Source organism: Vanessa cardui, chromosome 28 (genome assembly GCF_905220365.1).
Source record: "Vanessa cardui chromosome 28, ilVanCard2.1, whole genome shotgun sequence".
Taxonomy (NCBI): Eukaryota; Metazoa; Arthropoda; class Insecta; order Lepidoptera; family Nymphalidae; genus Vanessa; species Vanessa cardui.
In genome coordinates, this window is record NC_061150.1 from 2,206,442 (window position 1) to 2,233,205 (window position 26,764).

Sequence of the window (26,764 nt, forward strand, 5' to 3'; positions counted from 1 at the left end):
AATGAACTTATTCTACACCGACTCGGCCGGACGAACCCGGGACCTCGGAGTGGCGTACCCATGATAACCGGTGTACACACTTCTCGACCACGTATATTGTATATTAACAAACGACGACTTTTTGATTTTTGGATTGGTCTTGTTATACAAAAGCTTATTTTCTCAACATTTCCGTAAGGGGTTGTTGACAAAACATGTAGCTGACTCCACGATGATCGGGTTGAGGACATAGTCATCAGCTCGAGCGTTAAGGGTTTGTTTCAGTAAAGTAAACACTGAAAGTGAAGTCTGCTTGAATTTAGGATATAAACGTGCCCAGAATGATCCAGAATTTTCTAAAACACATTTTGGGTAGTTTCATTTGTAAAATAACAAATTTAAATAATACCAACTCAACATTTGTCGAACAGCAAATGTTCGCACCTAAGATTTTGATTTTAATATTATCTGTGTTATTATATGTACATTTAAATTAATTTAATTTTAAATGACATTATTTTATATATATTAAACCTTTTTTATACAACATTTAAAAAGAGGAAATAATGTGTCAAAGCGAATATAGGTACTGTGATATTCTTTTGTTTTTTTTTTTTTTTTTAATTTATTGACTACTAATACGAATGAGACAATTTATAGATAAGATTGGAAGAATAATAATATTAAACTAGTTTTTGAAGTAATTTATTGTTTTAATTGAGTTCGGCATCGGACACCAATGTCTAATAAGTGCTAGACAGTTAACAAACTGGCAAACTAAGATAGTCCTTACTGAGCGCCAAGATGTTTCCGCGTCTTTTTTATTAACCTATAAACAAGTAGTAGTTGCCTGCGGTCTTGCTTGCGTTTTAGGGTGTTGGTTTGATTTTCTTTTTTTTATGGTATAAGTTGGCGAACGAGCATATGGACCACCTGATTGTAAGTGGTCACCATCACCATATTAACTATTCTTTAAATCGTCAATGTGCCACCAACCTTGGGAACTAAGATGTTATGTCCCTTGTGCCTGTTACACTGGCTCACTCACCCTTCAAACCGGAACGCAACAATACTGAGTACTGTTATTTGACGGTTGACATGCGTTAGGCAAAAAAAGTAGTCTAGCCTAGCCTAGCAAATTTCATCAAATTCGTTTTAGCGGTTCATTCGTGAAAGAGCCACAGACAGACAGAGTTACTTTCCCATTTATAATATTAGTATAGATTAAAACAAATTAAGCACATCACGTGTTTTCACAGACCACAAATCTTACATTCGTTACGTCATTAATATCAACATCCATTTTGACAGATAACATCATAATGGCTTTTTTTTAATAATGAATGCTATGAGTCACCATCATAAGGCTCAAAAATAGTTAATTGTATTTTAATTATCTATATTTGTTAGCAGACTGTGCACCATTATGTTGTATAGGGAAGATATCAAGATAATATTGTACATCAGAAAAGGTTAAGGCTGTTGATGATTCAATTGTTAAATAAAAATAAAAAAAGAATTGCTTGAAGGTTATAAAAAAATGGCGACTATCGGTAAGCTTGTAAAGTTATTAGTGATGTGTTTAATTAACTCACCAACAACAGCCTAGGTATTTCCCACTGTTGGGCTAAGGCCTCCTCTCCCCCTTTTTGAGGAGAAGGTTTGGAACATATTACACCACGCTGTTCCAATGCGGGTTGGTGGAAAACACATGGTGCATAATTTTTATGAAATTAGCCACACACAGGTTTCCTCACGATGTATTGCACGACGAGCACGTTGAATTATGAAAACAAATTAAGCACATGAAAATTCAGCGGTGCTAGCGTGTGATTGAACCCGCAATCATCGGTTAAGATGCACGCGTTCTAACCACTGGGCTATCTCTATTCATTAATTAATGTTCCGTCCAATGGGATTATTAATCATCCGTATCGCTTCAGATAGGGGGAGAAACCGAGTTCTGTGGGAAACCCACTTCAATGATCAGAGTTATCTCAAGCTATGCTGGCCTTGGGCGTAGATCTCCTCAAGGCGAGTATATCTCATATACATATATATTCTATATAAAAATATCCAGTACGTAATAACATATATAATATTTGTATCTTATCGAAGACATACGTTATTTAGTCCAGACAATTTTACTGTTTACTAATATGATACTTTTATTGTGATAAGGCTTCGAACGGGTGCAATACTGACACTAAATAAACTACAGAATTAGTTTATTATTACGACATTAGAAACTTCTAAAATCATTAGTGTTTCTTTACTATATTGTTCTTGTATTATATACAAAAAACATCCTCTCGTATTACTCTTATCTATTAACAAAAACCGCAACAAAATTCGTTGTGTAATTTCAAAGATCTAAGCATACATAGAGACAGACAGCGGTGAGCGGCTTTGTTTTATACTGTGTAATAATGATAAAACGGACCGCGCGTTTCAATATTAAGGACCTAATAAGGTATTTCTTCCTTATCTGTCTCTCGCATGATGACAGATGAAATTATCTTTAGTATTATCCTCGTTGTACGGAGGACTTCCGCAGAGCACGTTGACGCTGGCTCGTGTTTCTGCGAAGATTTCGTAATGACTCGATGTTTGAAAAGTAACAGCCTGTAAATTTCCCATCATCCCATTAAGGAGAGGGCTTGGAACATATTCCACCGCGCTGTTCCAATGCGGGTTGGTGGAATGCACATGTGGCAGAATTTCAATGAAATTAGAAATGTGCAGGTTTCCTCACGATGTTTTCCTTCACCGCCGAGCACGAGATGAAATATAAACACAAATCAGGCACATATATACTTACAAGTGGTACTTGCCTGGGTATGAACCCGAAATCATCGGTTAAGATGCACGTGTTCTAACCAATGGGCCATCTCGGCTCACGTTTGAAAAATTGCGACAAAAATGTTACAATAAGTACTTCTTTAAATTGACGACCTCCGTGGTCGAGTAGCGTGTTCATCGGTTTTCATGGGTACGCCACTCCGAGGTTCTGGGTTCAATCCCGGCCGATGCAATGTAGGAAATTCATTAGTATTCTTTGTTACCTTGGGTCTGGGTTTTGTGGTATTGTTACTTCTGATTTTCCATAACTTAGCTTACATTGAGATCAGAGTAATGTTTTTTTTTATGGAATAGGTTGGTGGACGAGCATATGGGCCACCTGGTGGTAAGTGGTCACCATCACCTATAGACAATGACGCTGTAAGAAAAATTAAATATTCCTTACATCTTCAATGCACCACCAACCTTGGGAACTAAGATGCTATGTCCCTTGTGCCTGTACTTACACTGGCTCACTCACCCTTCAAACCGGAATACAACAATACTGCATACTGTTGTTTAGCGGTAGAATATCTGTTGAGTGGGTTGTACCTACCCAGGCGGGCTTGCACAAAGCCCTACCACCAAAAAAATGTATGTGATGTTTTCCAATATTTATTTATATTTAAATTCCTTACGAGAATAAATAATAATGATTTTTGTACTAATAGTGTACCAAGTATTCTAATTATTGTAATACATATTTCATTAAGATATTTACTGGGCACAGACTTTTACTTTCTAACAGGGAAGTGGTTTGCGCAAATGGCCCTAAACCTGTTGGCCAACTGCCATGTGTTATGGCATTAGTATGTAACCGGTGAGTCAGAATCGATTCTAGTCGAAGCGGTTTTTATCTTCTCTCTTTCGTAAACTTTTGATCGAGAGACTTATGACTTCAAAAATAAACAACAACAAACAACAACAACAGCCTGTAAATTCCTGCTGCTGGGCTAATTCCTACTCCTCTCCCTTTGAGGAGAATGTTTGGAACATATTCCACCACAATCTGTTCCAATGCGGGTTGGTGGAATACACAAGTGGCACAATTATAAAGCACATGAATCAGCGGTGCTTGCCTGGGTTTGAACCCGTAATCATCGGTTAATATGCACTCTCATCGGTTAATATAGACTCTTAGTCTAGTAGAGTCTCGTATAGCAAAGGACTAATAATTATTGGGGCAGAGCCCTAGAGTCGATACTACGGATCGACAAACGCAGGCAGTTGGACAACCTGATGACGTCAATTTATATAAGATTTTATTTGACTAAATGTTATTTTACGTAGTTGGGTTTTTTCGATATTATATTATCTGTGTACATGCAGCCTTTTTATGCGACCTTTTTTCCCGCCATTTATAAATTGTTAGTTTTCGATTTTCCTTATTCGAATTCCTCATAATAATTGTTTTAAATAATTATGATCAATTTGTAGACGAAGCTCAATAAATGTTCTATTAATTTTCTTAAATTATTTTTTTAAACTGGCAATAAATTAAATAATCTGTCACTTTGAAAGTCAATCAAATTAAGGTTCGAATTTTGAAAAATCTGAGAGTAACGGATTTTATCATACGACATATACATACATGCATTTAGTGAAAAAGGGCTATTTTAATATTACAAACAGACACTACAATTTTATTAAATGTATAGAAGACAAATAAATTGTGACGAAACAGTGAGTATACTGCGTTGCAAAACATCCTGAAGGGATTCTCTAGGTCTAACATGGTAAATACAAATAAACCACATTGTACCTACTTGGTGGTAGGGCTTTGTGCAAGCCCACCTGGGTAGGTACCACCCACTCATCAGATATTCTACCGCTAAACAACAGTACGCAGTATTGTTGTGCTCCGGTTTGAAGGGTGAGTGAGCCAGTGTAACTACAGGCACAAGGGACATAGCATCTTAGTTCCCAAGGTTGGTGGCGAATTGACGATGTAAGGAATAGTTAATATTTCTTACAGCGTCATTGTCTATGGGTGATGGTGACCACTAAGTATCGGGTGGCCCATATGCTCGTCTGCCAACCTATTCCATAAAATAAAAAATAAAGTATAGTTTGGTTCGACTTGATTAATCTCGTTTTCGACAACGCTACCTTCAAACCGAGGCAGATATATTTTTATTTACACGTAGATGATAATATCGAGACTTAACGACGCGGTCGTGCCCAAGGTCAGGCAACCGGACGCTTCGGCAATGTTTTATTGACCTTTTTTTTGCAATGAAATATTACGGACAAATTATTATTTAGTGGGAAAAGATCGACATAATACTTTGTATAGAGTCCTCGACTTATAGTACGACACAACGTAGATGTAGCATCCGCAAATTCATTAAAACCAAACTGCCGAATCACACAACCAATAGAAATAGCTCCCTATCGCGCCATTCGACGCTATTCGTCGCTATAGATTCTCGCGTCAGATCAATTCGAAAGCAAGTGCATGTAAATCAATGTGTCAAATTGACGAATATATTAGGTCGTATGATATAACAAGTTATTACATTTGTGTAAAGATCATATTCAAATGAGAAATAAATATTGATAATTTGGGATAGCGTACTCAATTCAGATGTGATCGGTTTTACTACTTCTAACTTGTGTCCTACTATAGCTACTTTATAACTTGTTACTGCATAAAACACAAGAAATGTCATAATTGAGAACCATGAACTCTGTACCAGAAGCTCTTACATATGACGAGACTGCCGATGCAGTCACCATTATATATAAGTAGAAAAGTAACAGCCTGTAAATTTTCCACTGCTAGGATAAGGCCTCTTCCATTAAGGAGAGAGTTTGAAACATATTCCACCACGCTGTTCCAATGCGGGTTGGTAGAATACACATGTGGCAGAATATCGATGAAATTAGACACATGCAGGTTTCCTCACGATGTTTTCCTTAACCGCCGAGCACGAGATGAATTATGAACACAAATTAAGCACATACATAGTGGTGCTTGCCTTGGTTTGAACCCGAACTTATCGGTTAAGATGCACGCGTTCTAACCACTGGGCCATCTCGACTTAATCATATATATAAAATCGACTTATAAACAAAAAACTTCGACGACAATTAACATAAAAACACAGATTACCTCGTTCTTTCTTGAAATCATTACATAGGCTTGTTTGCTATTCGTAATTCAACTCACAAACATGTTAGACTCGTACTTCCCCGGACTAGATCAATCAAGAGCTGATTTATCCCTTACTGTCTACATTTGATATTCGAAAGCAGACACAACGCTGATTATTTAATCCTGGACTACGCTGAACCACTCAATAGAATCTTATTTCAGAACCGGTGGTAGCTTCACTTAATTGTTAAATGACGATTCAAGTGATTGTAAAAGCCTATTTGAATAAAGTTTATTTTGGTTTTGGTGTTACTTGTTTAAATAGATTGAATTAGAACGGCAATCGAATCGAATTTCTACGCAAGCAAAGCCGCGGAGAACAGCTAGTTAGCTATAATTTATTTTAAGTTAAATAATTATTTTTCCAACTTTATAATTGTGGACTGCATAAATGCACTCTGTATTGCCTCGTCCTCATAACCCGATCGGGTGGAAATTCTCACACGAATGGAAAGAGTTCAAACCCGCCAACGGTTTCACGTGTACTAAGGCACAGGAGTGTAAACTTAATTTAATTAGAAAAATACTAACAAAAACAATACACGCAAATAACGTTTAAAACTAAAACTTACAAACATTACAGTAGAAATAAACACAAACTTGAAATACCCAAGACCAGGACGAAATATGGAATTAAATCTCTACAGTTTGAGGGAGCAAAACTATCCAATAGCTTACATAATGAAATTTTCAATGAAGAATCCTTTACGATTTTTAAGAAAAAATTATTATCTTATTGTAAAAATACATAGATTATCACTTTGTGCAAGCCCGTCTGGGTAGGTACCACCCACTCATCAGTTATTCTACCGCCAAATAACAGTACTCAGTATTGTTGTGTTTCGGTTTGAAGTGAGCCAGTGTAACTACAGGCACAGGGGGCATAACATCTTAGTTCCCAAGGTTGGTGGCACATTGACGATGTAAGGTAATATATCTTACAGCGTCAATGTCTATGGGTGATGGTGACCAAATTCCATCAGGTGGCCCATATGCTCGTACGCCAACCTATACCATAAAAAAAAAGATTAATTACTCTTGAATTGTATAAGTCGTTACTACTGTACTAAATTGTCGATTATTATGTAAAATATCTCATTTAAGTAAACATTGTGTGTTCTTTATGAGAAAAATAAAATTCTTATACCACGAACTTGCATTTAACTAATTGAAGACTATTTTCGCTAACTTTTGACCTCCTCCCCTATTTATTACGTAAGAGTCTAAAAAAAAATGAATACATGTTCGGTTTATTTCAATATTTATTTTTCAAAATTGTTGAAATGTTTATTTGTAATATCAAACGTTCTAATCTAAAGGTATCCGAGTGGGTCTCTGCACTGCGCGATTTGCCGCGCTTTTTTAAATAATTATAACTTTGCGCTTCTTTTTCGATTCTACGTAAGAACTATCGAATCGCCTTCCCACCCCGATGTAAGAAAACATAAGGGGGCCGCCCCCTTCCCCCTAAAACGCCTTACGCAATTAACATCGCAACGCATTAAATAAAACAATAACTATCGAGTATGTATCTTGTCATGTGAATATACATATAGACTGTCAAGTATAAGTTGGCGTTCCTGTGGCAGCACCTGCTACACCTTTGTTTTGCCACTTTTTTGTTTATTTTACCAATATCCCCCTAGACAATAATACTCTACGTCTCATTTTTAATAGATTTTGGGTAGTTTTCTTAATAAGGGCAAATAAAACAAATAAGATATAAATGAACAAAAAAATTAGTACATGTTTTTGCCACACGCCAACTTACACTTGACGTGCTATACACAAAAGCAAGAAAAAATATACTTAATTAAAAAAAAAACTAAATTTAGTTTTAATCTCCAAAGAGATCCTATAAGAAATGTAAACGAAACTAAAACATTGATTACATAATACTTATTTAAATATTGCGTTAACAAGATTTCTCCGGCAATTTAGGGTTGCCAGTTATGAAATGATGAAATATATTTTTAAAAAACTTGTGTATCTTGTTTATTAAATTACGTTTTTTTTTTATTTACAAATATGATTCGTTTTTTATTTTTATTAGAAATTTGTCTCATAATTTATAAAAATGGTTATTGCGTGTTTTATGTCCGGCTTTACACCCTTATATAGAAACAAACTTAAAAAAAAAAAAAAAAAAGCAAAAAGAAATAAAATTTATAATAATTTGTATTTTTGTTAATGGGTCATATTAAAATAGATTCTATTAAAAAATAAACTGAAGATAATATAATAAAACAACGAATTCCTTTCAATCATATCACATCCGGGGAATCCCGATCGGTTGGCAGCCCTGCAAACGACTTCACCTCAAAACGGTGACGTAAAATGAACTTGTCTTTCTCCTTTACGGATCGGGGAAGTCCACACCTGTTTATGGTATCAGGAAATCATGATTTATCATCGTTATAATATTTCAACATGGAAACTTGCAATACTATAGCTAATCACATGAGGACCTAAGCCGAATTAACTTTGTCAAAAAAAGAAAAAAACAAGTTTGGTATCTAATTGCCGTGATGCCATAGGTCGAGAGCTTGCACCACTACTCCAAGGGCCAAGCGTTTCGACAGCAAATGGAACAAAATGTAATTTGATGTACGATATATTTAGATCTTTTTTTAGCTTCAGCTTTTTCCGCAGCGGCACCGGCTCTTAACATTGTTTCTCGGATATGAGATGGAGCCAACGTGTCAACGCATGTAGCGTCACACACAATGGCCCGTCCTCGTTTCCAGGGAACCAATGTTAATCCATCAAAATTAATATTATAATATGTTAGTAATGCACAACATATACACAACTATAAGTTTGAAGAACAAATACAAGAAGGAAATACTGCATTTCTCCAGTTGAAGTCAAAGTTTTCGCCTTTTCTCAAGAATATGAATGCCTCGAGTGTCACTCTGTTCATGAAAACCGTCGCCACGTCTATGGGAGATTATTAATAAATTATATAATAAATAAATTGATGGTGGTGGAATGGGCCTCTCCTCATAAACAGATAAATTAGGAATAGCTTTACAACCCCAAATACGTTTGAAACAATTATTTATGCAGTTATATATATGTTATAATTATAATATGTATATTTAATAAACTCAAATTTTGTTATTGTATCCGATTTCATAAAAATGCAATCGATTTCAGAACGCCATTCGTATGGCTTTAAAAATGATACAAGATGTTTTCCGCTCAAAATTATATTTAAATTAAAACTGCCACTTATATTATACTTTTTTGCTTACTTTTGTGCAAAATATTGTATAAAAAAATTATTTGCAAGCTATCCAAACAGTTTTTAAGTGCTTAGTCATTGTAAGCAACTTCCTATACATACAAATTATCTTTTAAAAATCGTTATAAAATTCGAATGCAATTGTATTGTTGTAAATAAGTTTATTGTATTATATTTGAATACGGATATTGAGTGTGGAGGTTTTTTCTTTTGCTCATGGCATTGGTAGCCAAATTGGCACAAATGTCCAAAGATATTGGCTTCGCAAGATATTTGCACCAATTATAAAGCCAATGCGCCAACGTTGGAAATATTAATCACCATCCAAAAAGAAAAACAAATATACCTACTAAGTTACTGCTTAGTACTATAACATTTAGAGTTAGTGGTATCTACCTATATTGTTATTTGTTGTTGTTTATTGTGCTTGTAAAAAATATAGTTGTATTAGTCTACCACGAGTATATAGTTTAAGGAAAACTATGATAGCTAATAATATTTCAATTATAATAATGTTTGTAAAATCGGAATTAATCGTCGAGCATAACCGTTTTCAAAGATTTGAAGACAACATTACAATTTGTTACATAGCAACCCTAGCCCTCAATACGGTGTTATGACATTTGATTCTATATCATAATTTATATCACATTGCTATTGCATATTATGAATATAGCAGGGGCTATTGAATTTACTTTATTATATACAATTGTTATTGTAATTAATTGATCAATCATTTGTAAAACTGTAATTAATATTATTTTATATGGCATAGCATTTAATACTGGCGTGTAACACTATTTCTTATTTTAAATATGATTGACCTGTCATTAGAAAACAATTGGACGATAGCGGGGCATTCTAACAAAAGATTGAGAGATTGGAGCATAATTGTAAAACGATAATATTATGGCCATCCCGAACTACTGAAATTGCATAATACTTATTGAATACATTTAGAAATTCGTTTTAGGGAGTATGTTCTTATAGAGAGTAGAGGCTGCCATACATAATTTTTAATTAAAAATTACATTCGAATCAAATCAATTATTCCAATCAATTATGCTTAAATCAAACTTCAATTTAACGTATTTCGTTTCATTTTTATTTACAATTAGTTTTCACTTTACGAAACACCAATGTATATGACATCTATTATTATATTACTAGCGGCTCGTCCTGGCTGCGCCCGGGTAGTCATAAGTTGTTTAACACAACAACAACAACAGCCTCTAAATATCCCACAGCTGGGCTAAGACCTCCTCTCCCTTTGAGAAGAAGGTTTGGAACATATTCCACCACGCTGTTCCAATGCGGGTTCGTAGAATATACATGTGGTACAATTTCGTTTAAATTAGACACATGCCTTTTTCCTTACGCTGATTTCCTTCACCGCCGAGCACGAGATGAATTATAAACACTCAAGCAGATGAATGTTCAGTGGGTGTCTGCGTTTAAACCCGCAATCGTCGATTAAAATGAACGCGTTTTAACCACTGGGCCATCTGGGCTCATAAGTTTTTTTATATTTTTACCTTTTAGTGATATTTTTGTTGCTTTTTTTCGAAATGTTTAACAATTGTCGTTCTATTTTAATTTATTTACTTACACACAAACCTCAAATAATTATACACCTAAACCTTCCTCATAAATCCCTCTAGTTATTAGTGAAAACCGCATGAATATCTGTTCAGTAGTTTTGGGTTTCATCCGACTGACACGGCTGGGGTACTTTGTTTTATATTATGTAATGGTATCTGTAAAAATTTACAGATATCACTACATATTATAAAACAAAGAAAATATTATTTTTTATTATTGCAACACTATTATTATGGCAATACTAATTATTTAGTCAATATTGTATTATTTTATCTTAATATTAAAAATCTGTGCTTTAATACACTATTCGATAGCAAGATTTGTAGAATAATAAATAAATTTATTGTATTATTATTATTTACAGGCGCGAGAAAAACCAATACCAAGAATATGCAAAAGAAAAGGAACGATAACTGTTAATGTCACAAAAGATATCTATACCGCTTAAAAGATATGTACCAAATCAAATCAAAATAAACTTTATTCAAGTGGGCTTTTACAAGCACTTTTGAATCGTCATTTTACAATTAAATGAAGCTACTACTTGTTCGGAAAGTAGATTCTACCGAGAAGAACCGGCAAGAAACTCAGTTCCTTTTTTAACATTTAAAAACTACAAAGTCATGTTAGTTAAATACAATTATTTAAATTAATATATCCTGCTTGGAAGTCAACACTCCACGCTTTTTTATCATCTATATTATATTATGGTATAAACCTTTTTATGTACACAAGATTTAGGAGAGGAAAACCGGGGCAATTATGGGATATGAGATATTCCGACGAATTAACAAATCAAAACATAGTTAATTTATACTTATATTACTAGTAACTGTTTTAAAAGTTACCGATACAAGTAAATAAATTAAAGATTACTGATTGACATTCAAATGTTTTAATAATTACATATTATAAAACAAAGTCGCTTACCGCTGTCTGTCCCTATGTATGCTTAGATCTTTAAAATTACGCAACGGATTTTGTTGCGGTTTTTGTTAATAGATAAAAGTAGGTAATTTGAGAGGAAGCTTTTTGGATATAATACAAGGACAATATAGTAAAGAAACACTGATGATTTTAGTAGTTTCTAATGTGGTAATAATAAACAAAATCTGTAGTGTAGTCGAGATGGCCCAGTGGTTATAACGCGTGCATCTTAACCGATGATTGCGGGTTCAAACCCCAGCAAGCAGCGCTGATTCATGTGCTTAATTTGTCTTTATAATTCATCTCGTGGCAGCGGTGAAGGAAAACATCGTCAGGAAAGCTGCATGTGACAAATTTCATAGAAATTCTGCCACATGTGTATTCCACCAACCCGCATTGGAACATCGTGGTGGAATATGTTCCAAACCTTCTCCTCAAAGGGAGAGGAGGCCTTTAGCCCAGCAGTGGGAATATACAGACTGTTGTTGTTGTTGTTGTAGTGTATTTAGTATTACTATTGCGCACGTGTGAAGCCGGGCCGGGTCGCTAGTTAATTGGTAATATATTCTAAGTTCGGTTTAGCGCTTTTGTCGTGAAAGAGTGACACACAGACAGACAGAGTTGCTGTCACATTTATAATAATAATGTATATTTTATATAAGATATTAGTCCCAGCTTCACAGTAGAATAAGGTTCTATATAATGAGATGGATTTAAAGGTCTGGGCTAATAGAGGCGTAAAAACCTCAATGATGGGCCATCTCACACATTAACAACCAACACACAAAAACGCGAACGAAGCCAGGGCTGATTACTAGTAATTAATACGTATAACGTTAATACTAGATTCAGAGTGAGATAATACACAATCCGATAGTATTGATAAGGAAAGTTTTTTTTTAGACTACGGAAACAAATTAGCTTGTATAATATACTTGTGTAACTCGTATCGATAACTTCTTAATTAAGCAACTTAAAGAATGGTTCGCACCTGTGCGAAACGACGCGGAAACAGATCCACCAGTGTGGATCGACCTTAATATTTTTATTTTTAATTAAAATTTAAAAAACGTGAGTAAAATTGTGCTATTGTTTAATTTGGGATTACGTAGTGTAATATACGCTGTTTTTATCGGGAAGTGTGTGAAATAATATTATTATATAATTAACATATATAATAGTTACATTTATATGTATTTATATTGTAATATTATTTTTACATAAATTAGAAATTATTTTATTTACAAATAATGATTGTATCTTTTAAATAAGTAGATGAGTATTTTTTTTTTATTTTGAATAATATAAAACTCTGTGCTATTTCCCGTTTCCTTATTGATTCAAAGTTATATCCAACTCATTGAAGTTATTTATATTTCAATCTAATTACATAAATATGGTACAAATAAAAAAAGATCCGACATTAAACTTCTATAATATTCATAAAAAAAAATTACAGATTAATAATTTATATTTACACATTGAAAACTAGTTTAAAAAAAAAAGTAAAATCACTTACGGTTTCCATCGGAACCCGATCCCAAGCCTTGTAACTGAACCAATCGTACACCAACACAAAAAAATATAAAACAAAATAACTTCATTTTTATCACAGTAATTGACATTTATTTTCCCGCCAAAAGTTTTTTTTTTATTTATTCTGTAACACTACGACCTCTAACTTGCACAGCCAAAATATTTCAATTAAATTTAAATCTAGATTATTTAAAATTATTTTTTTAACCGCGGTTTCTACACATATTCTCGTTCAATGCCGTCTTACGACATATCGCGGTAGGAACCAGCTTCGAACTGATGCGTCAAGGCAAATTAGTATTATAATATAGTTGAATAAGCCGACCTATTTCGAAAGACGCGTAAATTAAATCTCAGGTGTATGAAAATAATATCTCCACAAATAGTATGGACAATAACATTTAAACAAAGTTACTGAGTCAGAGCAGGTTTCATTGGGTATTTACAAAAAACTGGGGCTGTATATTTATTCGCCTTTGTCAGAGAAAATACAAAGGAGGTTTTTAATGAAAATAGACAACAATTATATATTATTTAAAACGATACTAGACTATTAAAGTAAATTAATATTACAACAAGTACCCACTTATTGTATCACTTATCTTACATAATTATAGGCCGTAGTAAGTTTTTTTTTTTTTCAAATAATATCGGCAATGGCCTCACTCGGGAATTACTAATATTCCCCTTTAAGCTTAGGTCTTTTGTTAGGAGGGGGAACGACAAAAGCCTCAGGGATCAGGATCCTGAGACGAAACCGATACGTTAGAAATTAATTATTTTGTAAAAATTAATTTCGCGTAACAGCCTAATTTATGTCATGACAGTAGGCCGACTGACTGACCATCTGTTGGTAAATGATCCCCATTGACAACTCTGTAAGAAATATTAACCATATTACACCTCCAACCTTGGATAGCAAGAGTTGTGTCCTGTTGAGATATATATGGAGCCGAGATAGCTCAGTGTTTACAACGCGTGCATCTTATCCTATGACTACAGGTTCAAACCCAGGCAAGCACCGCTATATATGTGTGCTAAATTTGTATTTATAATTAATTTCGTGCTTGGCGATGAAGGAAAACATCGTGAGGAAACCTTTATGTGTCTTATTTCAGCAAAATTCTGCCACATGTGAACCCACCAAGTATACTCCAAATATTTTCCTCGAACGGAGAGCAAGCCTTAGCTCAGCAGAGGAAAAACAGGCTGTTGTTGTTGTTGTTTGTTGTTGAGAAATATATACGGAAAGGCAAGAAATTCGGGTGATAATGATGTAAGGTTCATGCGCATGTGTTTATACATATATGTATGTGGAATCACAAATCAAATCAAATCAATTTTATTCAAGTAAACTTCACAATGGAGCGTTTTTGAATCGTCGATAATTAAATACTACCACCGCTTCGGAAATCAGCTTCTAGCGAGAAGAAACGGCAAGAAACTCGCATAGTTGCTCCTTTCATATAAACAGATTTACAATGCTGTTATTTACAGTAATTAGTGGTCTATGATGGAACCCGAGCCTAACTTTTAAACCAGGCGTTTCTTTATAAAGGTAATCTTTTAATGAATAATATGATTTATTTATCAATTTTAGCCGTAATGATCTTTTTTTTTATGGAATAGGTTGGCGGACGAGTATGGGCCACCTGATGGTATTTTTTATAGAATAGGTTGGCTGACCAGCATATAGGCCACCTGATGGTCCGTGGTCACCATCACCCACAGACAATGACGCTTTAAGAAATATTAACTATTCCTTACATCGTCAATGCGCCACCAACCTTGGGAACTAAGATGCTACGTCCCTTGTGTCTGTAGTTACGCTGGCTCATTCACCCTTCAAACCGGAACACAAAAATACTGCGTACTGTTGTTAAGCGGTAGAATATCGTGGTACCTACCCAGGCGGGCTTGCACAAAACCGTACCACCAATATTTTTAAATGTGATAGAATTTCATTGAAAATAGACACATGCAGGTCTCCTCAAGGTGTTTTCCTTCACCGAACAAGAGATGATTTCTACATACAAATTAATCGCATAGATATTTAGCTGTTCTTTCCTGGATCTAGAGCGCAATCTGTTAGGATGCACGCGTTCTAATCATTGAGCAATCTTGTTTTTGAAAAATATATATGTCGGCGCGATACCACGAATTTAAGAAAAACACGTGTCCAGAAATAATTATTTTAATAATTTGAAACTGTTTGATTGTTGAATTAATATATTTAATATATTATAACATTTATTATGTAATTTTATGTTTTTTTATATCATTTTATTATCTTAAGTATGTATTAGTGTATGATAGAGATATATATTATTTAGTCTGGAAGAGATGGCTAAAAAGCCATAAGTCCGCCCATTGTACAACACTTTTAATGGTTACTTCTTTTGGTTTGTTTTTTTTTTTTTTAATTCTTCTTTTTTCTATTTTATTAATTTTATGTTACTATCCTTTTTTTTTGTTTTTGTTTGTCGTGTGCAATAAAGAATAATTCATTCATTCATTCATATTTAGTGAATTGTGAAATGTCAAATTAGTCTGAAATATTTTAGTGTTTGTAAACAGGTGTTATGTTGAGTGATTAGTCTACCCACCCATTTTTGTTATAAAAGACCAAGCGCCCGCCGGTATCTGGAGGCTTGGTCGGACCGTCGGAGCGATCGGACCGCCTCATATTGGAATAAATCAGAGAGGATTATTTCCTGAGTTTAATTTCATGACACCGAGGATGGTTAAAGATCGAAACCCTGACACTCGTGACGTCAGCAATGCGACGTCATGTTTTTTAAATGAAGTCGGTTGAAAACGGGCTTGGTCATGCCTTCTCCGTTATATATTTCAACAAAATTTAAACAATTTAGTCATATTGAGCTATGTATATATCATATGGTATATTTTTCAATATACCTAAATAGTAAAGTAATCGTTCTTGGAAAGAATATTAAGTAGATTCCTAAGACAATAGTTAATAAAATAAACAAAAAAATAACCGACTTCAAGTACTACAATATAATATTTCAAAAACAAATGAATATGCACTAAAAAGTAACTAAAGTAATTGTGAAAAAAAAGTAAAAGTAACAGCCTGTAAATTTCCCACTGCTGGGCTAAGGCCTCCTCTCCCATGAGAGGTTTTTGAACATATTCCACCACGCTGTTCCAATTCGGGTTGATGGAATGCACATGCGGCAGAATTTCAATGAAATTAGACACATGCATGATGTTTTCCTTCACCGCCGAGCACGAGATGAATTATAAACGCAAATTAAGCACATATATATAGTGGTGCTTGCCTGGGTTTGAATGCGAAAACATCAGTTAAAATGCAAGCGTTCCACCCACTGGGCTTAACTTAAGCACATAAAAATAATTGCATATTCATAATATCTTTTAGAGTTCTTCTAAGTAAAATGAAATGAAAAATATGTATTAGACTAAGTAAAAGATTTACGATTGTATAATTTTGTTACCAATGTTAGGTATATTTGGAGTCGGTGGTCAATTCAATATAAATCGTGTTTATTCTTGACTCCACCTGTGATAGGAAACACGCAAGAGAGTTTCAACTAGTTTTGCATATACATATATACACTTTGGGAATGAAACGATCGCCTCCTGCCTTTTTTATTTCATATTAAATTGTTTATATAATATATGAGACAATATAAACCCGCTAAGTTTCTTTCGCCGGTTCTTCACAGGTCAGGGTATTTTCTTTTCCGAACCGGTGGTACTGTTTCAATTGAATATCAATAAGAGAGTGTAATACTTCTATAACAACAACCCCCTGTAAATTCCCACCGCTGGGCTAAAGGCCTCCTCTCCCTTTGAGGAGAAGGTTTGGAACATATTCCACCACACCACGCTGTTCCAATGCGGGTTGGTGGAATACACATGTGGCAGAATTTCTATGAAATTTGTCACATGCAGGTTTTCTCACGATGTTTTCCTTCACCGCTGAGCACGAGATGAATTATAAAGACAAATAAAGCACATGAATCAGCGGTGCTTGCCTGGGTTTGAACCCGCAACCATTAGTTAAGATGCAGGTGTTCTAACCACTGGGCCATTTCGACACAATACTTCTATATTGAATAAATTTATTTGAGTTTGAGTGCACTAGCGATAAACTATCAATAGTCCACGATAACTGCCCGTGAACAATATTATTCGATAGTATTGCAAAAATTATAACATTTAACCTTAGTGTAGGTATTGATCAAAATGATAGTATCGTTAGTACTATCGATAAACTGAATAGTTTTCAAGGTCAACTATCGATAGCCAAAATATCGATACTTCTGCCACTCAAGTTTCAACGCTCTCGCATATTTTGACGTATAACAATTTTCGCGCCAATTATCAAGAGTAATATAGAACTTATACTTTTATTACTGTTCGATCTGCAACCATAAACGTACAGACTATATTTGTAATAAAAAAGGTTTTATTGAATACGATAAATTTTAATATTTCTCAATGCTTTAAAAAAAATAGGTCGTAATATCATTGATGTAACCGGATTATACATATGAGTCATAGTCAGTTCCAAATATGAACGTTTTAACTTTATTTTTCAATAATGATACAAGTATTATTTTATAAATAATTGACCTTTCCTTGATATTTACTATTTTATTAAATTGAACTAAAAATATATAATTTTTAGTATATGTCATTTTTACATTTAAATAAAAGTAAAATTACTTAAAAAATATTTATAATATCATTACGAACTACATAATAAGATCTTTGCAATGTATATGGATCTTAATTATGCTTCTTAAAAAATAAACAATTTATTATAAATCAATAGCAATCTAAGTAACTCTTGCAAAACACGAACTTATGTACATGTAGCAATGGCAAAATTCGTAAATCCGATCACATCCAAATTAAGGACGCTATCCCAAATTATCAATATTTATTTTCTCATGTGAATATGATCTTTACACAAACGTAACAACTTGTAATCATATGACCTAATATATTCGTCAATTTGACACGTCGATTTACATGCACATACTTTCTCAGGTTGAACTGACGCGGGAATGTATAGTGACAAATAGCGTTGAATGTCGCGATAGGCGCTATATAGCTATTTCTATAAATTCGTTGTATAAATCGGCAGTAGTCGATTTAATTGAATTTGCTGATTCATCATTATTTATCATAATCGCACTATTGAACTTTTAAGTTTGCGGACATAAATTATTTGAATTTGAGAATGTCTTCAAAATAAAAAGTACATTTCATGTATTTTTTAAACTTTACTTTTTGTTTTATAATGTAAATTCATTTTTCAAATTAAAATTCAAATTTTTCAAAGCAGTATTTTTATATACAGCCATCTCAATTACTATTAAGATATTTTTTAAATAAAATTTTAATAAATATATCCTAATATTAGAAATAGGAAAGTAATTGTCTGTTTTTCCTTTCACGGCCAAACCTTGAACCAATATTTGGTGACCCCAAAGAAGTATTTATATAAGGGGCAACATTGATACATAATGATTTTTTTGAGTTATGTCACGTAACATATTCCGGCACTTTACTATCGTTTCTGGACAGTTTCAAGTTTTTTTTTCGCAGAAAGCCTCCACATTGAACGCATTCTTTAATTAAGTAACTAAATCAAGGTCGCATTCGTTTTACTGACATTACGCGCCGACCTAGCGATTTCAAATTTTTGGGGCGACGTTTCCTTTGATTACGTAACTTTATATTTTGCAATTATTGTAATTTTTTATTTTACTAACAATATTTATTAGTTTGTTTAGGTCAGCATTCCAAGTGGAGAGAGTCACCTCTTTAAGAAAATGAAATGTGTTATAATATTATAATGTTAATCACTTTATATTTCGAACACAGACTTATTTTTGACTACTAACATTTATTTTAAATAATTAAATTATGACACAAATTAGGGTTTTATTATCTATACGTATAATAAAATTGGAGTGTCTGTCCGTAATATTAAAGCCCTTTTTACTAATTTCATATGTATATACGGTACATATGCCAAAATAACACTTTACAATTTTTGTCTGTCTGTCTGTCTAATCTCTGGGACGTTGGACCAATTTTGGCGGGACATTCACAGGCAGATAACTGATATAATAAAGAGTAACTTAGGCTACAATAATATTTTTTTTGTTAAATTCGAACGCGAACAAAATCGCGGGCACTGCTAGTATGTAAAATAAGGAAATGTAGTTTTGGCGGGCTTTTAATAAACATTATGACTATTAATAATGGCGCGTTTCACAGATTACTAAGACTATAGAATACTTATTTATTACACTTCCTAGAGAAGTTGAATCAGTTCCGACTGTAATCGAACTTGAAAGCTTACAACTGAGTTCCGATGACAATTCATTTTCATCGTAAGTAAGACCTGATTCTTCAGGGTCGGCTCCAGACGAAGGATTTTCTTTTACATTTATTTTTTTGTTCGCTTTTTTTCCTTACCTACAATATACTCTTTTAAATTCTTTCCAACCGATCCTAACCATTATATACAATATTGCATATTAAGAAAAAAAAACCTAATAATTTGTATGTTGGCAATAATGTATTTTTAAATATCTTAATACATTTGTTATTTTATGTATTTTATGTCTATGAGAAAGCTCATTTTTGGATATGTTGTAGAGTAACATAAGGAGAACATTTCGAGAGAGACTAACATGAGCTACTTTTTCTCAGCTCTACACACTATCGATGTGACTATAAGTAAGATTAAAAACTATTCTTTCGAGAGTAATCTCAGCCATCAATACGGTGTTATGACATTTGATTCTATATCATAATTTATATATATACCTACTATTGCATATTATGAATATAGCAGGGGCTATTGAATTTTCTTTATTACATACAATTATAATTGTAATTAATTGATCAATAATTTGTAAAACACTAAACACTATTTCTTATTTTAAATATGATTGAGCTGTCATTAGAAAACAAATGGACGATAGCGTGGCATTCTAACAAAAGATAGAGAGATCATCATCATAAGATCATTCTAAAACGATAATATTATTTTGGCCATCCCGAACTACTGAAATTACACTATATCAAGATATCTTACAGGTGCATAGTACGGCGGTACAATGCCCAGAGAATCGTCAGTATGGTAACAGTAATTTTGAGCATTACATCCGTAAGAGGGACAAAGCGTCTATACGACGATTAGCCTAAATATAACAGACTAGATTGCAAGGGAATACTCAAATATACACGTCAATCGGTGAGACAGTATTATAACGTAACGATCAAAATGGAGTCTTGGGTTGTTGTAACAAAATAAGTCCAGTCCATTAGTGCTCGATATCTCAAAAACAATCAAAAATAGGTTAATAATGTATAGGACCTAAATTTTAAAGCATAAACAAAACATTAAAAATATAGTATATTATCATATTTCTCGTATCACAACGCAGAGCCGAGTTATCGCGTAATAACTAAATTCAACCCCTTTTTTCAAGATGGCGACGAACGCACATTGGGAATTGAGATCGTCAATTTTTAGTTAAGCTATATTAAATGCCTCCCACAACATGTCCAAATATCTTACTACATTAATTTGCATTTCCAAATGTATCTAATGACTAGAATATAAATAAATAAATATTGGACAACATCACATACTTTATTCTGAATTCTGATCCCAATGTAAGTAGCTAAAGCACTTGTGTTATGGAAAATCAGAAGTAACGATACCACAAACACCCAGACCCTAGGCAACATAGAAAACTAATGAACCTTTTCTACATTGACTCAGCCAGAAATCGAACCTGGGAGCACGGCCACGGAGGTCGGTGCTCCGTGATCGGACTAAATCATATGCTCCAGTTAAGAAATCACCCTTTCCCTATACGTATTATTATATTTAACTATAAACCACTAATTATAACAAATATATTGAAACAGCGACAATAAATAAAAGCTTTATTATATAATAATAATGCAAACAGTTCAAATTTCTAAAACAAATTCAAAATAAGGTTTTATGCGAAAAAAAAATACTTTGACAGCTGACACTGACATAACAAAGACTGTTAATTTTATCTGTGGCGAAATCAATCCGTAGACACCATTGGCTCATGATCCATAGATGTGTAAGTGTTGTAACTGCTCATCGAAAAGTTACTCGTATTAGGATTATTCAGAGTATTCACTGAATTCGTTGAGCTGTTTTCTTTACGCGGATTTCTCGCGGCATTTTTGCTATTTTCCTGCATCCCAACGATCCTTTCACTTGACAGTAAATTATTTAACGGTTCAATATCCATTCCTGTGTCTTTGTCGATTAGTTCAACACAGCGATTCATATTTCTCTTTCTACTGGTTGATTCTCGTCCGTGCATTTTCGTTCGCCTCTTTTCAAATTTTTCCCTTCTTTTCACGCGAGACTTTCTTTCCTGCTGGTACTTTCTTTTCGAGGATTTCGCAGCACATCGAGGTTGTATATTCAATTTACGGAGTTTCTTTAATTGTTTCAGTTTCATACAAGCTCTGCATTTCGGATCGAAGGATGATATTTTCTTTTCGTTTATTGTTACCTGAAATAAACAGAATAAATAATAGTCTTTTATCTTGTCCATTTATTAGATATACTTATTCATAGCCTTTTGGATTGCGGTAGATGAGTGATGACTGATGAGTCGAAATGGCTCAGTGAACGCGTGCCTCTTAACCGATGATTGCGGGTTCAAACCCAGGCAAGCACCGCTGATTCATGTGCTTAATTTGTCTTTATAACCTGTACCACCTCGCTGTTCCAATGCGGGTTGGTGGAATGCACATGTGGCAGAATTTCGATGAAATTAGACACATGCAGGTTTCCTCACGATGTTTTCCTACATCACCGAGCACGAGATTAATTATAATCTCTATATATACAAATTAAGCATGTATATATAGAGGTCCTTGCCTGGGTTTAAACCCGCAATCATCGGTTAAGATGCACGCGTTCTAACCACTCGGCCATCTCAGCTCATAATAAGTAAGTAAGTAATAGCATCTAATTTGTTATATCTCTAGTGTATGAAAACACATATACTTAATTATGACTTTAATATAATATGCACGCACGCCCTTTAACGGTACCTCACAAATTTTACTCATCTATTCCATATTTTTACCTCAACTTATCGGAACAGCGTGCTTGAGTAGGCTCCAAACAGTGGTGGCGTAAGGCGTGGGCGGTGTGGGCCTCGCGCCCGAAATTTGAAAAAGTAATCATAACATTGGGATCAGAATACTGTAGAATAAAAAAACAAGCGCCTCGCAAATTGTATCTTGCCCACATTAAGATTCGATCTTGCGCCGCCACTGGGTCCAAAGCTCATCTTCGGAAAGGAGCTATCCTCCTGGGATAGCCCACCAGCAACTGACTCAACTTACAGCTTACTATTTTATTACCTGTTTCAGCGATCGTCGCTTGTCCAACTCATCCCTCAGCTTGGGATAAGCGAGGTTGTGTTCGTGTACCCTCTTCATCCTGTCCTCGCTCATATTACCACTATCGTGGACCGACTTGTGTGCGTTTCGGAATTGTTCCGCACTGTTGGGATTCTTCTACGAAAGATTATTATGATTAGCTGTTACCGCGACCTCGTACGAGTTAGCCTATGTTACTCTCTATTATGTCAGTTATCTGCCAGTGAAAGTCCCGTCAAAATCAGTCCAGCCGTTCCAGAGATTAGCCGGAACAAACAGACAGACAGACACACCAGATAGATTGACAAAAATTGTAAAAAATGTTATTTTGGTATTTGTACCGTGTATAAAATACATATGCATTGTGTAAAAAAGGGGCTATTTCAATATTACAAACAGACACTCTTTATTATAGGCATAGATAAGAACGCAATGTTTACGTGGTCATCAGCACCTACCGACATTGGGGCTGTAGAAGATCAACCATACCTTACATTACCAATGCGCCAGCGACCTTGAGAGCTCAAACGTAGATCAGCCTTAAGAGATCACAGTGGCTCAGTCACTTCAACCCAACTAGAGAACTAAGAAAATAAACTGTGTCCAAAATGCCATTTTTTACGGTCAGACAGTATAAGATTATGCAGATGATAAAAAAGCGTGGAATTAATACTTGTGGACTTCCAGGCCGGATATATTACATGCAAATATAATTGTAATTAACTAAAATGACTGTATTTTTAAATAGTGAAAAACTAACTAAAGTAACTACTGATTTTCTTGCCGCTTCTTCTCGTTTGAACCAACTTTCCGAACGGGTGGTAATTTCACATAACATCGTTATTAAATGACGATTCAAAAGTGCTTGTTAAAGCCTACTTGAATAAAGTATATTTTGATTTTGATTTAATCGTTGCACTCTTGGCACAAATAACAGCCAAATATATATATCGGACACATGCCTAGCCGACCCCTCTATCCCATTGGGCACTTTGGGCAAGTGCCTAGGGCCCCGCGATCGATACTCAGATCAAATAAAAAGATCTGCATATTTTCAAAACAAAGATCCAACTTTTCTAATAAAGCAGTAATTTGGTGTTTCAACAAAGCATTATTTTCAAGAACAATGAAAGTTTCTTTGTCTATTCCAACAAAATAGTGTTCTGTCAGTCATATCCGGCCCCTTATGTGCCCAGGGCCTCCAATAGGTTTAAGACACCCTGTGCACAATCAATATATAATGTACTAGCCTCCCCGGCTTCGCTTGGGTGCAAAGATGATACTAAATGTACTACAGAATTTGTTTATTTACATCACATTACAAACTTCCAAAATCATCAGTGTTTCTTTACTCTCTATGTAATAAAAACCACATCAAAATCCGTTGCATAGTTTTAAAGATATAAGCATACATAAGGACAGGCAGTGTTGGGCACCAATTAATCAATTGTCAATTATCTTGTTAATTGACTAAAAAATTAATTGCAATTAAATCAATTGCAATTAAATTAATCGCAATTGAACTTTTAATTGCACCTTGCAATTAAATTAATTTGATTAACGTATGTCAATTGCAACTTACAATTAAAATAATTGCAATTAACTTTTTTAGTTGTTTTATAAAACAATTAAAACTAACAATTAACTTTATACATCAAAATGTAATTAGTAAATTTTTAGGAAAATTAAGCTATAAGTATTAGACTTCAGACGAATAAAAATGTGGTCAAAGACTCTAAGTTTTAAGCTTATTTTTTCTAAATGTCTATTTCCACAGAAAAAAAGTGTTTATTTTTATATTATATAATATAAAGTTGCATTGATAAATATTTCTTCAGCGTAGGTATAAAACAAAAACATTTCAAGTCGTCGTTTTCGCTCAAGTCTTTATATTTTACAGCAGTATTTTTAATTGTTATTTTTAATTAAAATTAACAAAACAATTAAAAATTAATTAATTGTTAATTGTTACTAATACAGTTAACAATTAAATAATTGTTAGTTGTGATTTTCCACAATTACAATTGATTAATTGTTAACTGTAGTAGTAACAATTAACAATTAATTAATTGTTAATCTTTAATTTTAATTGCAATTAAAATTTGCCCAACACTGGGACAGAGAAAGCAACTTTTTTTATACTACTTATATTCAAAGATTTACTTGTGTTGGTTTCATATTTTTCATCGGTCGCGGACCATCATCCATGACGCCAATCTGTCCACAGGACGCCTCTTCAAATCGATGGCGTAATGGTTCTCTAAATAAAATATATATTTAATTTAATTAACGAAATACAGGAGCGGCCTAACAGGGGGCTAAGAGAAGCGGTCCGCCTTGAGCCCCCAGTTTTGTGGGGCCTCCAAATACATCCGCGTTCCCCTGACCAAATCCTATACAATACCTTTAAGAAAAACCTGTGTACCTATATAATTTCATCAAGATCAAAACACAACACTCTACAGCCATCTAGAATTTTCTTAAATTAAAATAAAGACTTATTAACACACACAAATGTAAAATGAAAAACGCTTATAAAACTACTTTTTTTTAAAGTTGGGGTGATCTCATTCAGCTTTTCCGGCCCAGGCCTCTGACGGGCTAAGTCCGCCATTACTGAAATAACTTCAATTGAGGGGGCCTTGTAGAGCAAGTAGTGGTCGGATAGCACCCTTAGCATTTGTTTATAAGCCCTTAGTACTCGACCCAATTATTGAAATTATTATAAAGCACTACAAGAGACGGTATGGCCCAGTGGTGACAACGCGTGCATCTTAACCGACGATTGCGGGTTCAAACCCAGGCAAGCACCGCTATACATATGTGCTTAATTTGTATTTATAATCCATCTCGTGCTTGGCGATGAGGGAAAACATCAAGACAACATGAGGTAACCTGCAAGTGTCTAATGTCATAGAAATTCTGCCACATGTGTATACCATCAACTCGCATTTAAACAGCATGGTGGAATATGTTCCAAACCTTCTCCTCAAAGGGAGAATATGCCTTAGTCAAGCATTGAGAAATTTTCAGGCTGTTGTTGTTGTAAAGCACTCTTTATTTAGCGTAAAATACATATTTCATCAACAATACTTTGTAGTAGGTGTTAATTACTTTATATAGTATCACAAATTATTTTATATCAAAGGAGGTTGGTTTTCATGTGTTAGTAATATACATTCTTATTAACAACACAAGGACTACGAGGCTACGAGGATGTATATAAGTATAGTGAGATGGTGAGGTACATGGATAGACTATCAATAATGTACATACATATATATACATATATATATATATTGTTTTAGTTTTTATACATAATGCGGCTATTGGTTATATGCTCATAGTTCATTTCTAAACAATATTAAATTGTCATACAGTACAGATTACAGTTACGGAATGTGTTGAAAGTTATAAACATATGAATTTTATTTATAATACCAATTATTACTGCACAATATTATAGATGCCATAACTGCAATAAAAAATATTTGTCTTGCTTTAAAACAAGTTCATTATTAAAAGAATCCCATTACAAGTAAAACTATTGGTACATGAGCATATTGCAATAGAATAAAAAGCATTTTTAATTATTATATAAATTAAATTGACTCAAGTATGATACTTACTCATTTGTCCAAAAAATGATATTAAAAAACCTTAATTAAATAAAAAAATCAGTTTTGAAATATCACTTACCATATAATTATGAACTTTTGCTTTACAATTACCATGAATTTATCTTAATAACTGTTATTTTTTTTTATTTTACTCATGAATATATGTACCAATTTCACTACACCATTTTTATTGAGCTGTCAATGAGAACTAAAATTATGTCATTTTTTTCTTTTTTTTTGGGTTATGGAATATTTTTTGTTTTAAAGGCACAGGTCAGTGGTTGAAAGGTATTTCTTTATTAATAAGGTCTTATTTGTGTTATATTTATTTATAAATATTTGTTTTACAAAATGTTCTAAATTATTGTACACTTTATAAAAATTTGGACA

General features: G+C 33.7%; 2 protein-coding genes across 2 annotated transcripts in view; both read right to left on the reverse strand.

Annotated features, from left to right (window-relative positions):
* Positions 1-13,564, reverse strand: part of LOC124541693 (transferrin-like) — a 29,692-nt gene extending 16,128 nt beyond the window's left edge. Inside the window, exon 1 of the mRNA XM_047119621.1 lies at positions 13,273-13,564. Within this exon, the coding sequence (XP_046975577.1) occupies positions 13,273-13,378 (106 nt within the window). The 5' untranslated portion in view covers positions 13,379-13,564. The remainder of the gene's footprint in view (positions 1-13,272) is intronic.
* Positions 13,565-21,246: 7,682 nt separating this feature from the next.
* LOC124541676 lies at positions 21,247-26,575 on the reverse strand. Its single transcript, XM_047119602.1, has 4 exons — positions 26,486-26,575; positions 24,918-25,014; positions 22,737-22,892; positions 21,247-21,874 (listed from the first exon to the last, which is right to left on the reverse strand). Exons 2-4 carry the CDS (start codon positions 24,960-24,962, stop codon positions 21,392-21,394), a joined length of 684 nt encoding a protein of 227 aa, XP_046975558.1. The 5' UTR covers positions 24,963-25,014; positions 26,486-26,575; the 3' UTR covers positions 21,247-21,391.
* Between the last annotated feature and the right edge of the window lie 189 nt (positions 26,576-26,764).

What these genes read in the sequence shown, in the direction of transcription:
- LOC124541676 (XM_047119602.1), bottom strand. Translation starts at nt 24,962, where the DNA reads ATGGATGATGGTCCGCGACCGATGAAAAATATGAAACCAACACAA. An exon ending in AAAATATGAAACCAACACAA is followed by an intron (nt 22,893 to 24,917) that starts GTAAATCTTTGA and finishes AATCTTTCGTAG; the next exon opens with AAGAATCCCAACAGTGCGGA. An exon ending in AGCGACGATCGCTGAAACAG is followed by an intron (nt 21,875 to 22,736) that starts GTAATAAAATAG and finishes TGTTTATTTCAG; the next exon opens with GTAACAATAAACGAAAAGAA.